We start from the raw sequence: 16,365 nt of genomic DNA, 5'->3' as shown, positions 1-16,365 counted from the left end.
CCGCCGCGAACTCCACTTCCCAGGCTGCCCCGCGCGCGGGCGCGGCTCCCTATAGGGCGGCGCCTCCCCGTCCCGGCGTGCCTTGCGCAGGCCTCTCCCCGCTCAGCCAATCAGCGGCGAACAGGTCGCGAAGGGGGAAAGGAGGAGCCAAGATGGCGGCGAAAGTCGGTGGCGGCGCGGGAGGCGGCGGCGGAGCCAACAAGAACGGGATCCTGGATAAGGTAGCGGCCTTTCGGCCTCCGGGTCCCCGCGCGGGTGGAGAAGGCACGAGGCAGCGAGGGCGGCCGGGGTGAAGGCCTCCCCGGCCCGGGTCTGCCTCAGCAGGGTCTCCCTAACCCGAATAAGCCGGCTTGGCTCTCCACGTCGCCCCGGGAGCTGAGGGTTCCGCTGGGCCTCGGGAGAGAGAGAAAGGCCTAGGCCCCGCTGCGATAACCCTGCACCTGTCAGAACGGCGGGGACTACAACTCCCAGAATGCACAGCCCGTCGGGAGACGCAGATGTGGGGTGTGGGGGGTGTGAAGGAGCTGCTTGTCGCTGATTGGCCAGCTGGGAATTCTAAGAGTCCGCATTCACACGTGTTGACCCCTGGGATCCTGCAGGGAGAGCCTGGTTCTCCCTTCACTTAGGATTCATTATTAGTTTATTCATTTAGTGCTTTATCCCGTATATGTAGAATTGTCCACGTGTTTCTTTCATTTGTGTCTGTGTATCTATTGATGTTTTATCTACATTGATATTTGCGCTGGTACTACAGGTAGTCCTCGACTTGCCACGGCTCGTTTAGCGACCGAAATGACATATACGGACAACAGTGACTTTCGGCCATTTGTTGCACTTAACAACCATTGCAAGATCCCCCCCGCGGTTCCCTGATCAAAAATCAGATGCATGGCAACTGACTCGTCTTTACGATGGTCGCAGCCTCCTGGGGTCACGTGATCCCCATTTTGCGACCTTCTTGCAAATAGGGACGCCACATTCACTTAACAACCATCTTACTAAATTGACAGCTGCAGGGAGAGCGTAGTTTTACTGTAAATTAATATTTTATCTCATAGGTTGCATTGTACACAGGTTAATTTCATTTATGACTATGTATGTGTATATAAGGGATGTGGGTAAGATGCTGAGCTTGTCGATCAGAAAGGTTGGCAGTTCGAATCCCTAGAGCCGCGTAGCAGAGTGAGCTCCCGTGACTTGTCCAAGCTTCTGCCAACCTAGCAGTTCGAAAGCACTTAAAAATGCAAGGAGAAAAACAGGAACCACCTTTGGTGGGAAGGGAACAGTGTTCCATGCGCCTTCGGTGTTTAGTCATGCCAGCCACATGACCACGGAGACGTCTTCGGACAGCGCTGGCTCTTTGGCTTTGAAACGTAGATGAGCACCGCCCCCTAGAGTCAGAAACGATTGACACATGTGCGAGGGGAAATCTACCTTTGCCTTTTATGTATGTGTATTGGTTGATGTTTTACTTAAATTTATATTTGTGGTGGTATGTACAGGTATTCCTCAACTTGAAACAGTTCATTTAGTGACCAAAATGATACTGACAGGGTCAAAAGTGACTTAGGACTGTTTGTCACCCTTAACGGCTCTTGCAGTATCTCCGGGGTCATACGATGAAAATTGGGATGCTTGGCAACTGACTCATATTTATGACGGTCACAGTGTCCCAGGATCATGCAATCCCCTTTTGCGACTGTCTTGACAACAAAGTAATTGAGGAAGCCAAATTCCCATAACAACCGTGTGACAAACTTAGCAAGTGCAGTGATCCACTTAACAAGCATGGCAAGAAAGGTCGTAAAATGGGGCAAAAGTCACTTAACAACATAACATAACTTAACAACATAACACACTTAACAACATAACATAACTTAACATGTGTCTCAATTGTGGTTGTAAACTGAGGACCACCTGTGTAACGTGTTTTATTAGTGTGGTAGGTCAGGGACTGTATGACCACAGTAGATGCCATAGGCCAGTGTTTCTCAACCTTGGCGACTTTAAGTCCTGTGGACTTTAACTCCCAGAATCCCCCAGCCAGCACAGCTGGCTGGGGGATTCTGGGAGTTGAAGTCCACAGGACTTAAAGTCGCCAAGGTTGAGAAACACTGCCATAGGCTAAATAAAATAAAAACAGCTCCACCAGATCAAGCTGGATTTGAACAGCGTCCTAAGCAAAAATGGGTGGGGTGGATTTTTTGATTAATGTGAACCAATCCCTGCATCATATTGTGCAAATCTTGACCCACCTTTGTTAACTTTGCCTTGTGAACAGAGTAGTGGCCGTATCTTTGGAAAGCTGGGCTGACTTTTCAGATGTTTTCTTTAATCCTTTTTTTCATACTTCAGTTCCCAAGTTAAAACTTTGGGCTGTAGGCATGCCGATAGGTCCTCAACTTACCATTCGTCACTGATCATCCAAAGTTAGAATGTCACTGAAAAAAATGACATGACTTTTTCACATGACCATTCAGACATTTGGCAACTGACTCATACTTACGACGGTCGCAGTGTCCCGGAGTCATGTGATCCCCTTTTGCGACCTTCCAACTAGTAAATGTCAATGTGGGAAGCCAGATTCACTTAACAACCCTGTTACTAATTTAACAACTGTTGCAATACAATACAATACAATAGCAGAGTTGGAAGGGACCTTGGAGGTCTTCTAGTCCAACCCCCTGCCTAGGCAGGAAACCCTCCACCACTTCAGACAAATGGCTATCCAACATCTTCTTAAAGACTTCCAGTGTTGGGGCATTCACAACTTCTGGAGGCAACTTCTGTTCCACTGATTGTTCTCACTGTCAGGAAGTTTCTCCTCCGTTCTAAGTTGCTTTTCTCCTTGGTTAGTTTCCACCCATTGCTTCTTGTCCTGCCCTCAGGTGCTTTGGAGAATAGTTTGACTCCCTCTTCTTTGTGGCAGAATATCTCCCTGAGATATTGGAAGGCTGCTATCATGTCTCCCCTGGTCCTTCTTTCCATTAAACGAGACATACCCAGTTCCTGCAACCGTTCTTCATATGTTTTAGTCTCCAGTCCCCTAATCATGTTTGTTGCTCTTCTCTGCAAGAAATGTTGTAAAATGGGGCAAACGTCACTAAATAAATGTGTCACTTGGCAACAGACATTGTGGTCTTAAGTCGAGGGCTACCTGTATTTAAAGGTCTGAAGTGCTTCCTCGAAATCTTACTCGCTGTGCTTATTTATCTGAAAGAGAATTAATCAAGTCCCCCTCCCTGTTGTCCTCCGGTCTCATTTCAGTTTCACAGACAGATTCCCTCACCCTGTGCAGCTTTCCTTCGATTGGAAACAAACATAAAATCATTTTTTGCTAATAGTCCTGTCCAGACATCGGTTACTGGATCTTAAGAAACAGGCTCTTCTTTGTTGTTATAATTATTCGAGGAGGGAAGCTTTTTATAGCAGCATTGACTTTACTGGTTTCCTTTTCTTCGCTTCTGTGTTGAGAATGAAAACACATGGTGTTTTCTAGATCGGAGCCTTTCAGCTGTTGCCTTAGAGCAGTGTTTCTCAACCTTGGTGACTTTAAGTCCTGTGGACTTCAACTCCCAGAATCCCCCAGCCAGCACAGCTGGCTGGGGGATTCTGAGAGTTGAAGTCCACAGGACTTAAAGTCGCCAAGGTTGAGAAACACTGCCTTAGAGGACATTCTGGGCCATAAGCAAGTTTACTTGCCCGGTTTGATTTTTTTAAAAAAGGTTAGAATTAAGTTGTCCTTCCGGACAGTTGACATTTTTTTAGATATGGCCGTTGAGTTTCCGAAAGGATGATGTGTCTTTCTTTGAAGCTAGCAACAGGAAGTCAACCGGTAGGAGGAGGAAACGCTAAAATGAGAAGTGAGGTGTGGTGTTTTTTTAGACATTTTTTTAGACATTAATAAGAGAGTTATTTGACTGACTCCAGCAGGCTGTGTTCATGCAAAGGTAATGCTGGGCTTACCGCCACAATTGAGCTACAATTCCCATCGCTAAGCAAGACGGTTCTTAAGTGAGTTTGGCTCCATTGTACCACTTTTTTTGCCACGGTTGTTAAGTGAATCACTAGGGTGTTAAGTTAGTCACGTGGTTATTCAGTGAATCTGGCTTCCCTATTGGCTTTGCCAACCCTACAAAAGTGGAGCCCATTACTTTCTCTCGGGCAGATGGCTGAAAGAACGCCTTTCCTTTTTCTCAAAAACTATATATATAGAGAGAGAGAGTTTGGCAACGTTTCAGTGGGGTCTCACTAGCCATCCTCAGGCTGGTGTCTTTGGCTTAAAGCGTGATCGGTGCTGCCCTTGGTGGGGGTGTGTGGAGTGCTGGCTTTGTTTCAGTAAGTGGATTAATTGGATGTGTGGTTGCATCATGATTGGTAGATTCGTACTGATTGGTGCTGGCTGTGTGTCCGTTGTTGTTTCGTGTTGTAACGGCCTGGGTGGTGGGTGGGGCTGGTTTGTTGACTAGGGCTGGTTTCCAGATGTCTGGTAGGTGGGAGGTATCATCACGTTTATTCATGTTGTGGGGGTGTTTCTCTGTTTCAATAGCTTCCATAATTATTCTCTTGCTGAAGTGTTCTGTTTTGGAGATTAACCTGGTTCCTTCAAAATTAATTTCATGTCCTGTAGCTTTTCTTTGGAATCCGTTGGAGATTAATACGTTTGTGAGCATGTGTAATTCAGTTTTCAGGTGGTCTTTTGTCGGCTAGGTGTTTGGTTCTGGAGATGAGGGTCTTGGCTACCGAGTTGATCTGTGCAGGGGGGTGATGGGATTGCGCGTTTAAGTAGAGGTTGCAGTTGGTGTGTGTGTTTTTTTTTCTGGTAGATGATGTGTCCTAGGGAGCCTGAGTCCCCTTCGGGGAAAAGGGCGGCATATAAATGCAAATTCAATTCAATTCCATTGGGTTTTTTGTAGATTAGGACATCCAGAAAGGGAAGTTGGTTGTTTCCTTCTATTTCCATAGTAAATTGTATTTTGGGATGTAGGCAGTTGAGATATGTGAGGAAGTTGTCCAGTTTTTCTTTCCCAAATCACGAAAATGTCATCAACATATCTAAGCCAGAGTTTGGGTTTGTGTTCAGATTTATCTAAGGCGTCAGTTTCAAAATGTTCCATGTATAAGTTTGGATGACGGGTGAGAGGGGTGATACCATGGGTGCTCCTTCTATCTGTTTGTATCTTTGTCCATTATGGATGACGTAGGTGTGGGTTAGGCAGTGGTTGGTCAGGTCCAGGATGTGTTTAGGGGGGTCGTGTTTGTTCTGGATACCTGTCAAGGCTTCTTTTGTAGGCACTTGGGTGAAGAGGGATATGACATCGAAGCTCACGAGGAGGTCGCTGGCTTGTAGGTTTTGTTCCTTTCTTGTTTCTACGAAGTGGAGGGAGCTTTGTACATGTGAGGTGATGGATTCTGCGTAGGGTTGGAGTTGTTTGGCGAGGAATTCGGCAAGATTCTGTAGAGGTGAGCCCATGGAGCTGACTATGGGTCTGAGTGGTGTTCCTTCTCTGTGTATCTTGGAGAGGCCATAGGCCATAGATAGATGGATAGATGATAGATAGATGATAAATAGATAGATGGATGGATGGATGGATGGATGGATGGATAGATGATAGATAGATTGATTGGTAGATGATAGATAGATTGATTGGTAGATGATAGATAGATAGATAGATAGATAGATAGATAGATAGATAGATAGATAGATAGATGATAGATAGATAGATAGATAGATAGATAGATAGATAGATAGATAGATAGATAGATGATAGATGATTGGATGGATGGATGGATGGATGGATAGATGATAGATAGATGATAAATAGATGATAGATAGATTGATTGGTAGGTAGATGATAGATAGATGATAGATAGATAGATAGATAGATAGATAGATAGATAGATAGATAGATAGATAGATAGATAGATAGATAAATGATAGATGATTGGATGGATGGATGGATGGATGGATGGATGGATGGATGGATGGATAGATGATAGATAGATGATAAATAGATGATAGATAGATTGATTGGTAGGTAGATGATAGATAGATGATAGATAGATAGATAGATAGATAGATAGATAGATAGATAGATAGATGATAGATGATTGGATGGATGGATAGATGATAGATAGGATAAATAGATGGATGGATGGATAGATGATAGATAGATGATAGATAGATTGATTGGTAGGTAGATGATAGATAGATGATAGATAGATAGATAGATAGATAGATAGATAGATAGATAGATAGATAGATAGATAGATGATAGATAGATAGATGATAGATAGATAGATAGATAGATGATAGATGGATGGATGGATGGATGGATGATAGATAGATGATAAATAGATGGATGGATGGATAGATGATAGATAGATGATAGATAGATTGATTGGTAGGTAGATGATAGATAGATGATAGATAGATAGATAGATAGATAGATAGATAGATAGATAGATATGATCTAGATCTATCTATCTATCTATCTATCTATCTATCTATCTATCTATCTATCTATATTGTGATTTCTAAATTCTGATGTAATCGCTAAGACGACCCTGTGTGCCTTTTCAGCAGCAGCAGTCATGTTGTTAAATCTGAATTTCATAAGCGGATCCAGGGCTTGTCAAGACAAACAACATTCTTCACACAACCTACCAAGCAAAATTCCAGTTGTTTTAATTTAATTTTGTGTAGAATCCAACACAGGGCGGAAATGAGGAAGCATTTGCCACCTTCTCCTTCCTCTCCCTCCCTCCTTAATTTTTTTTCATACCCCTTAAATATGTTTCTAACCTCTTAAATGTGTTCTAACCCTCTGAACCTGTTTCTAAACTTTTTTTTGGCCTCGTAGTGGAAAATCGACGACAAACCCGTGAAAGTGGACAAATGGGATGGGTCAGCCGTGAAGAATTCGCTGGATGACTCTGCCAAAAAGGTAAAGCCCCCCCTCCCTTTTGGAACAGATGACTCCTCCCCCCAGTCCTGTTTCTTTTTTATTAACCCCCCCCCCCCCCCCCCACACACAGTGCTTGTTTCCATGCTGGTCAGCTTGGAATACTTGTGTGATTCTGTAGTATAAATGCGTTCCTCTGCATTGCTTAAGACCTTTTCCTCCTCAAGCTGTTGAGATGCCTCCCTGACCTTCCCCCCCCCCCATCACAACAAGCAAACCCACCCGGCTCCCTTCTAGCACTGATGATGTTACATAGTTGGGTCATGAAATGTCTGCAAGAAAACAACTGCACTCAGAGAGCACCTGAGGACGGTCCTCCTCCTCTTTCTCCTTCTCCTCCACTCCACAAATCCCATCCCCTTAAAGCACTGAAGATGCTACATAGTTGGGTGATGAAATGTCTGCAAGAAAACAACCAAGCTCTGAGAGCACTTAAGGACCTCATAGTCCTCCTCTTCCTCCTCCTCCTCCTCCACTGTGCTCCCCAGTCCCTTCTAGCACTGATGACCGTTCCCCAGTTGGGTCATGAAATATCTGCAAGAAAGTCACCCAGCTCAGAGAACACCAAGGACCCCACAGTCCTCCTCCTCCTCCTCCTCCTCCTCCTCCTCCTCCTCCTCCTCCTCTCGGCAACTCCCTCCTATAGCAATAGCAGTTAAGACTTATATACCGCTTCATAGGGCTTTCAGCCCTCTCTAAGTGGTTACAGAGTCAGCATATTGCCCCCAACAATCAGATAGATAGATAGATAGATAGATAGATAGATAGATAGATAGATAGATAGATAGATAGATAGATAGATAGATAGCAATAGCAATAGCAGTTAAGACTTATATACCGCTTCATAGGGCTTTCAGCCCTCTCTAAGTGGTTTACAGAGTCAGCATATCGCCCCCAACAACAATCCGGGTCCTCATTTCACCCACCTCGGAAGGATGGAAGGCTGAGTCAACCCTGAGCCGGTGAGATTTGAACCACTGAACTGCAGATAGCAGTCAGCTGAAGTGGCCTGCAGTACAGCACTCTAACCACTGCGCCACCTCAGGTCTATCATCTTCCTAGCCCTGATGATGTTCCCACAAAACATCCACAAGAAGAAACCCCAGCTCAGAGAACACCAAGCCTCCCTCCCCCTCCATATCACCCCCCCGAGCCCCAAAGACTCTCTTCATATCGGCGAACTCCTTCCTTCCCGTTAAGGGCTAACGTGGGCTAACGTTCTCTCCCAATCAGGTCCTTTTGGAAAAGTATAAGTACGTAGAGAACTTCTGCTTGATTGACGGGCGCCTTATCATCTGCACCATCTCCTGCCTCTTCGCCATGGTGCTTGCCGTCTGCGTGGTGTCATATCCTTTTTCCGCTGCTCCGCGTCTCGAAAGAGACTCCTTTGCTTCCCATCCCGTCGCTGGTTGCAATAGCAATAGCAATAGTTAGACTTATATACCGCTTCATAGGGCTTTCAGCCCTCTCTAAGCGGTTTACAGAGTCAGCATATCGCCCCCAACAACAATCCGGATCCTCATTTCACCCACCTCGGAAGGATGGAAGGCTGAGTCAACCAGGAACAAACTCCTGGCAGTGAGCAGAGTTAACCTGCAATATTGCAGATAGATGATAGATAGATAGATGATAGATAGATAGATAGATGATAGATAGATAGATAGATAGATAGATAGATAGATAGATAGATAGATAGATAGATAGATAAGCATAGCAATAGCAGTTAGCAATAGCAGTTAGACTTATATACCGCTTCAAAGCACTTTCAGCCCTCTCTAAGCGGTTTACAGAATCAGCATATCGCCCCCAACAACAATCCGGGTCCTCATTTTACCCACCTGGGAAGGATGGAAGGCTGAGTCAACCTTGAGCCGGTGAGATTTGAACAGCCGAACTGCAGAACTGCAGTCAGCTGAAGTAGCCTGCAGTGCTGCATTTAACCACTGCGCCACCTCGGCTCCTGGTGGGCAACCCAGAAGCCCAGAGCTGAGTTTCCTGGCATCTTTTTTTCTTTTGCCAGCTTTAAGGAATGCTCAGGTTAGCTGAGCTTCCCAAGTCTGATGCTCTGCCCCTTTTTGAGTGGAAAGAAAGCTGGTTTATCTCATATCTCTCTTCATCCTTCATTCCGGCTCTCGCTGGCCGGAATTGTAACCTGGGTCACTAAACCAACGGTTGTAAGTCAGGAACTACCTAATGTCAACTCATAAAGTTGCCATGGTGAGGAAAGAGGGGGGGGAGCGCATTCCACACATACCTTCGTCTAGAGTCGGATCTCAGATTATTACAGCAGGCTTGTGATGTGTGCACCTCGTTGGTGAATGTGATTTATGACACAGACTGAGAGGAGGGAAGGAACGGGGGTAAAGTTCAGCCGTAATTCAAATGAGGTTTAGATCTGACTGCAAAGCGGTGTTGCCGAAATGGGGCTCCTAATAAATGACTGGATTTCTTTTGAAACTTGGCTGGAGGCTCATGAATCCATTAGGGCATCTTTCGGAAACCTGGCAGATCATTCCGAGCGGAGTTGTCAAACTCAAGTCCTGTGGGCTGGATCCGCCCCACGATGTCCTCGGATCTGACCCGCGGGGCCGACCTGGAAAACGTAAGGGGCTGTCCCACGTCACTTCGGCCCAGTCTACTCAATGTGAAGAGGAAAAATGCCAGCAGTTTGGGGAGTGGCATTAAGCTGGCCACGCCCAGTGAGTGGTGTCAAGCTGGCCACGCCCAGTGAGTGGTGTCAAGCTGGCCATGCCCACCCAGTCGACCAGCCCCCCCCCCTCCTGCCCCTCAAGGTCAACAACAGGCCTGATGCGGCCCTCCAGGAAATTGAGTTTGACACCCCTGATTCCAAGGAACTTCAGATGGATGGCCTCCATTCCTTCTTTCAGATTTTCTGTTTTGTTTTAACTGAGTTTAATTTTGATTTATTCGCTTACACAGCCACCCATCCTTAAACCAACTCTTGGTCCTTAAACCAACTCTTGGCAGCTTCTAATCCAAAATTAAACAACTGATCAAATCCTATTAAAATTCTAAACGGGTGAAAGAAAGATTTGGCGCAGAGTTACCTATTCTGAGCTGTCGTTCTCTTAATTTTATGCCAGAGCTTGGGGCAAAAGCTAGCTCTTCAGAGCTGCTCCAGATGCAGAACCTCTGATTTATGACTTCTCCTTTTCATGAAGTTGCATATCAAGTTGGAACTCAACGTTTGCCCCCGAGATAGAGAAACGAAAGGTGAATTCTTCCAAGGGAATTTGGCTTCAGGCTACGTCTCCATGAAGTGAGGGTGTGAAACGCCAACCACGCCTCCAAGGCATGTCCTCTGTTGGTCCTCTTCTCTCATCCACAAGCATAAATTTAGGTACTGGTGGGCCTCAACTTAGGGGCACAGGGGCTAAGACGCTGAGCTTGTCGATCGGAAAGGTCGGCGGTTCGAATCCCCAGCGCCGCATAACGGAGTGAGCTCCCGTGACTTGTCTCGGCTTCTGCCAACCTAGCAGTTCGAAAGCACGTCAAAAATGCAAGTAGAAAAATAGGCGCCACCTTTGGTAGGAAGGGAACGGCGCTCCGTAGCATATGTGCAAGGGGGACCTTTACCTTTTTATCTTGAGTCCTCGACTTAACAATCATTCAGTTAGCGACCATTCGAAGTTACAACAACGCTGGAAAAAAGGGAGTTATGGCCGGTCCTTGAAGTAGTCACGATTGAAGCATCCAGATGACAAGACTAGGCTAGGTGGGCAAGTAGGTGGGTGGGTGGGTGGATTGATGGATGAGTGTGTGGATGGATGGGTGGATGGATGGATAAACGAATGGTTGGATCAATGGACGAATGGGTGGATGGATAGGTGGATGGATAGATGGATGGATAAATGAATGGTTCGATTGATGGACGAAAGGGTGGATGGATAGGTGGATGGATGGATAGATAGATGGATGGATGGATGGATGGATAAATGAATGGTTGGATTGATGGACGAATGGTGGATGGATAGGTGGATGGATGGATAGATGGATGGATAAATGAATGGTTGGATCGATGGACGAATGGGTGGATGGATAGGTGGATGGATGGATAGATGGATGGATAAATGAATGGTTGGATTGATGGACAAAAGGGTGGATGGATAGATGGGTGAGTGGATCAATGGATGGGTGGGTGGATGATGGAAGGAACAGATTGCCTCTCGGGAGTTTTGAGTGCTCTATCACTGGAGGTGTTCAGGAAAAGGTTGGAGAGCAATTTGTCTGGGATGATATGAGGGCTCCTATTTGGACAGGGGTTGGACTAGAAGGCCTCCAAGGTCCCTTAGGATTCTGTGACTCTGGTCTCTTTCTTTAACCTGACCCAACGTATTTTGTCATGATGGGAATTCTGACCATCTATACCTCATACAAGGAGAAGAGCATCTTCCTGGTAGCACATAGGAAAGACCCCACCGGAATGGACCCCGACGACATCTGGCAGCTGTCCTCCAGTCTGAAAAGGTATCTCCCCCCCCCTCTTTCTCCCAGGGCCCCCTAAAGTCTGCCTAGAAGGGAAAGGGTTACCCAGGGTGGTGGGGGGGAATCAGGCCAGCTCCCAGAGGTCCAGTCATTCCCCCCCACCCCCAAATGCAGAGAGTTAAGTTGAAGTCATCCTGCACTGATCCAGGCACAAAATAGTTTGGATTGCAAACTCAGCAGAAGCGTTCCCACCTTCTCTCGACCCACAGCTGAGTGACCGGTCATTAAGTGAGGAGTACCTCTTATCAGGGGGGTCACAGTTTAATTTTATTTTTTATTTTGTAATTTGTATTTATTTTGTTTATTTCCTTTTTATTTCGTTGTTTATTTTATTTGTTGTTTTATATTTCATTTTATATTATTTTAATTTTCTATTTTTTTTCTGTTTTATTCATGTTTGTTTTGTTACATTATTTTTCATTTTTACTTTATATAGCAATAGCAGTAGCAGTTAGACTTATATACCGCTTCATAGGGCTTTCAGCCCTCTCTAAGCGGTTTACAGAGTCAGCATATCGCCCCCAACCACAATCCGGGTCCTCATTTCACCCACCTCGGAAGGATGGAAGGCTGAGTCAACCTTGAGCCGGTGAGATTTGAACCGCCGAACTGCAGAACTAGCAGTCAGCTGAAGTGGCCTGCAGTACTGCACTCTAACCACTGCGCCACCTCGGCTCCTATTTTATTCATTTTTATTTCATCTTATTTTGTTATGTTATTTATTGTTTATTTTTATTTTATTTTATATTCATTCATTATTTTATTTATTTATTCATTTATTTATTTATTAGACTTATATACCGCTTCATAGGGCTTTCAGTCCTCTCTAAGCGGTTTACATTTTTTTTTTTAGCAAATTGAGTCAGCAACTTGCCCCCCACAGTCCGGGTCCTCATTTTACCTTATTTTGCCTTATTTTATATTATTTTGTTACGTTATATTTTATTTTATTCATTTTTATTTCATCTTTACTTTATATCACATTTTTATCTTGTAATTTTATTTTATATTCATTTATTATTTTACCTTATTTCGTATTATTTTTTATTTTATTCATCTTTTATTTCATATGTATTTAATATGACAATTTTTATCTTGCAATTTTATTTCAGTTCATATTTTACATTCCATTGTTTGTAGTATATTGTTTTATGTTATTTGATGTTACATTCATATTCCATTCCATTCCATGTTTTTTTACTGTTTGTCTTTCCCCCCCCCCTCCCTTTTTGAATCGTGAGCCGCCCTGAGTCCCCCCAGGGAAAAGGGCAGCATACAAATAAAGGAAATTCAAATTTTTGGCCACCCCCCACCCCCAGTGTTACCACTCTCTCGGCCTTCTGAAAGTCTGCTAAGACCTGGCTGTTCCGGCAGGCCTGGGGCTGTTGATCCTTGATTGAGTTCCAGCCCCACTAAGATTGAGTGCATGTTGTGTTTTTTTTTTAACTTGCTTTGTCTTTGTATTTTTTTTTTTTTTTTTAGTATTTTTAAATTGTTTTAATGTAAGCCGCCCGGAGTCCTTCGGGATTGGGAGGCATACAAATTCATTAAATGAATGGGTACTTGAGAGACCGCCTGCTGCCAATTACCTCCCAAAGACCCATTACATCGCACAGAGTCGGCCTCCTCCGGGTTCCGTCCACCAGCCAATGCCACCTGGCTACTACCGAGGGGAGGGCCTTCTCTGTGGCAGCTCCGGCCCTTTGGAACGAACTCCCCGCAGAGATTCGGACCCTCACCTCTCTCCAGGCCTTCCAAAAAGCCGTTAAAACCTGGCTGTGTCGGCAGGCCTGGGGTTGACGAGTTCCCCTCCCCTCTCAACAGGTGTGGTTGTTGGTCATTTTAATATGTGTATTTTGTACTTGTGGGTTTCCCCTTCCTTTTTTTTTTTATTTTTTTAATTAAAGTATTTTTATTAGTAAAAGAAAAATACAACAACCAATAACTGGTAAAAGACAATACAACATCCACTGTTTCGCTTTACAATTGACTGTGTTTCAAGACATTCCCATAATATCAAAATCATTATAGACATCAAAGGTTAGGTATCTTCTTCCCTCCCTCCCTCTTTCCTTCCCTTGTTTCTTCTTTCCCACTCCCCTTCCTTCCCTCCTTCCTTCCCTCCTTTCTTTTCCTTTCCTCCTTTCCTTCTCCTTCCCTTTCCTCTCTTCTTCCCCCCCCTCCTTCTCTCATATCTTCCCTCCCTCCTTTCCTCCTACCCTCCTCCCTTTCTCTTCTCTTAAGTTCCCTCCTTTCTTCCCTCCTTCCCTCCTTCCTATCTACTCCCCTTCCTGTTTAAGTTGTTCACCGCCCTGAGTCCCTTTTTGGGAATAGGGCGGCATATAAATAAAATAAAACTTAAATCTTGAATCTTGGAGGGTCCTTGACTCACCTGTCTCTTGTCACCTCCCTTTTCCTCAGGTTTGATGACAAGTACAGCCTGAAGATGACATTCATCAGCGGCCGGAGCAAGCAGCAGAGGGAGGCCGAGTTTACCCGATCCATCGCCAAGTTCTTTGACGGCAATGGGACCTTAGTAATGGAGACCTTTGAGCCCGAGGTCTCCAAGCTTCACGACAGTCTCCTGACGGAAAAGAAGCTGAAATAGGCTGGCCGGGCCCATCTCCCCGCATAGATCATGCTGAAGCTTTAAAAGTCAATAAAGCAATCAAAGCCACCACCTATGACCACCTTCCTTTTGTCCTCAGCCCCTCCCTCCTTTCTCTCCCTCCCTCAGCCCCATCCTCCTTTTGAGCAAGAGAGGTTTTTTAATCCAGGACCTGCAAAGTAGATTTTAGGGCAGGGGGGTCCCCAAACGTGGCAATTTGACTTCCAGAATTCCCCAGCCACGGGGCATTCTAGAAGTTGAAGTCCCCTCCCAAAGTCTTAAAAGTTTGCCAAAGTCAACACCCCCTGGTTTAAGACCGGCGTCCTTGGTGCTCACACCTGAGCTTGTCGATTTTCCTTGCCCGTTCTTTCGTTACCAAACGAAGTTGCCTCGCCTGTGTGCAGCATCCCCAGCACACTGAGGTCGTTCCCTACTTGGGTTGTGAGACGTCTGCAAGAAAATCAACCAACCTCTAGAGCAGCGTTTCTCAAGCTCGTCAACTTGAAGATGTCTGGACTTCCAACTCCCAGAATTCCCCAGCCAGAAGAGCTAGCTGGAGAATTCTGGGAGTTGAAGTTCACAAGTCTTAAAGTTGCCCAGTTTGGGGAGGCCTGTTTTAGAGGGTCCTTGAAGCATCTAAAACTGTGTTTCTCAAGCTTGTCAACTTGAAGATGTCTGGACTTCCAACTCCCAGAATTCCCCAGCCAGAAGAGCTAGCTGGAGAATTCTGGGAGTTGAAGTTCACAAGTCTTAAAGTTGCCCAGTTTGGGGAGGCCTGTTTTAGAGGGTCCTTGAAGCATCTAAAACTGTGTTTCTCAAGCTTGTCAACTTGAAGATGTCTGGACTTCCAACTCCCAGAATTCCCCAGCCAGAAGAGCTAGCTGGAGAATTCTGGGAGTTGAAGTTCACAAGTCTTAAAGTTGCCCAGTTTGGGGAGGCCTGTTTTAGAGGGTCCTTGAAGCATCTAAAACTGTGTTTCTCAAGCTTGTCAACTTGAAGATGTCTGGACTTCCAACTCCCAGAATTCCCCAGCCAGAAGAGCTAGCTGGAGAATTCTGGGAGTTGAAGTTCACAAGTCTTAAAGTTGCCCAGTTTGGGGAGGCCTGTTTTAGAGGGTCCTTGAAGCATCTAAAACTGTGTTTCTCAAGCTTGTCAACTTGAAGATGTCTGGACTTCCAACTCCCAGAATTCCCCAGCCAGCGAATGCTGGCTGGGGAATTCTGGGAGTTGGAAGTCCAGACATCTTCAAGTTGACAAGCTTGAGAAACACTGCTCTAGAGAGCACCAAGGGACGCCCCACAACACAGTTCAACCCCGAGCTAAACATATTTTAAGGTTTTGGGAATGTAGATTTGCAAAGCCATTTTGGGATTTGGGGGAAGTTGAGTCTAATTTTTTTTTTTTTTTGGTTAAATTTTATTTTATTTTAAAATTCTACGGGCATCGTCAACAATCAAATTGGCTGAATTGGAACTTGATTTCGGCAGGAAATGACTGTTTTGTTCATTGTGGTTGCGTTTCTCAATTATGTCTTGTCGTTTAACCAATTTTTTCAAGGTCCACTTTTTCATTTTTTTTTTTTAAAAAAAATCTATTTCGGAGAGTGGGAATTTGATTTTGGAGGTTCGAAGATACCGGTGGTCCTCGACTTAACGACCCGCAACTGAGCTCAAAATTTCTTCGTTGCTAAGTGAGAGGTTTGTTCTGCCCCACTTTACGATCTTTTTTTGCCACTGTTGTTAAGTGAACCGTTGCAGCTGTTAAGTTAACTTCGAACGACCAGTTGTAAGTTGAGGACTACCTTGCAAAAGGAAAAACGGTGATGATTTTAAGAATATTTTCCATCTCTGCTTTTGGTGCATTTTATCCATGCAGTTTTTTTTTTTTAAAAAAAAGGTAGAAAACTTTTGTTCCTTGCATAAATGCCATTTTCTAAAAATAGTGGGTTTTTTTTCTCCCAATAAAAGACAAAAACGTCACAAGACAATTGTGGAATTGTTCATGAGTGGGATACAAAGTGTTGTCCAGTTGTTGTTTTTGGGGGGGGGGGGTAGATTGCAATTCTAATTATTTCCACCTGCATCCACACAGGGCTGATGTGAGTCACTTGGTGGAATATATTTCAGAGCCGAGGTGGCGCAGTGGTTAGAGTGCTGTACTGCACTCACTTCAGCTGACTGTTATCTGCAGTTCGGCGGTTCAAATCTCACTGGCTCAAAGGTTGACTCAGCCTCCCATCCTTCCCAGGTGGGTAAAATGAGGACCCGGATTGTTGTTGGGGGCGAT

The 16,365-nt window shown here is 44.9% G+C and overlaps 1 protein-coding gene across 1 annotated transcript; it reads left to right on the top strand.

The window, feature by feature from the left end:
• Positions 1–100: 100 nt before the first annotated feature.
• On the top strand, positions 101–14,151 carry SPCS2 (signal peptidase complex subunit 2). The gene is made up of 5 exons (XM_087720938.1): positions 101–221; positions 6,864–6,947; positions 8,199–8,311; positions 11,319–11,453; positions 13,893–14,151. Exons 1-5 carry the CDS (start codon positions 153–155, stop codon positions 14,077–14,079), a joined length of 588 nt encoding a protein of 195 aa, XP_087577064.1. The 5' UTR covers positions 101–152; the 3' UTR covers positions 14,080–14,151.
• Positions 14,152–16,365: the final 2,214 nt, after the last annotated feature.

Source organism: Thamnophis sirtalis, unplaced genomic scaffold (genome assembly GCF_051295495.1).
Source record: "Thamnophis sirtalis isolate CommonGarterSnake01/CBP01778 unplaced genomic scaffold, rThaSir2_p1.2 scaffold_8, whole genome shotgun sequence".
NCBI lineage: Eukaryota > Metazoa > Chordata > Lepidosauria > Squamata > Natricidae > Thamnophis > Thamnophis sirtalis.
Note: the sequence above shows the minus strand (reverse complement) of the source record. Positions and strands in the feature narration are given on the sequence as shown.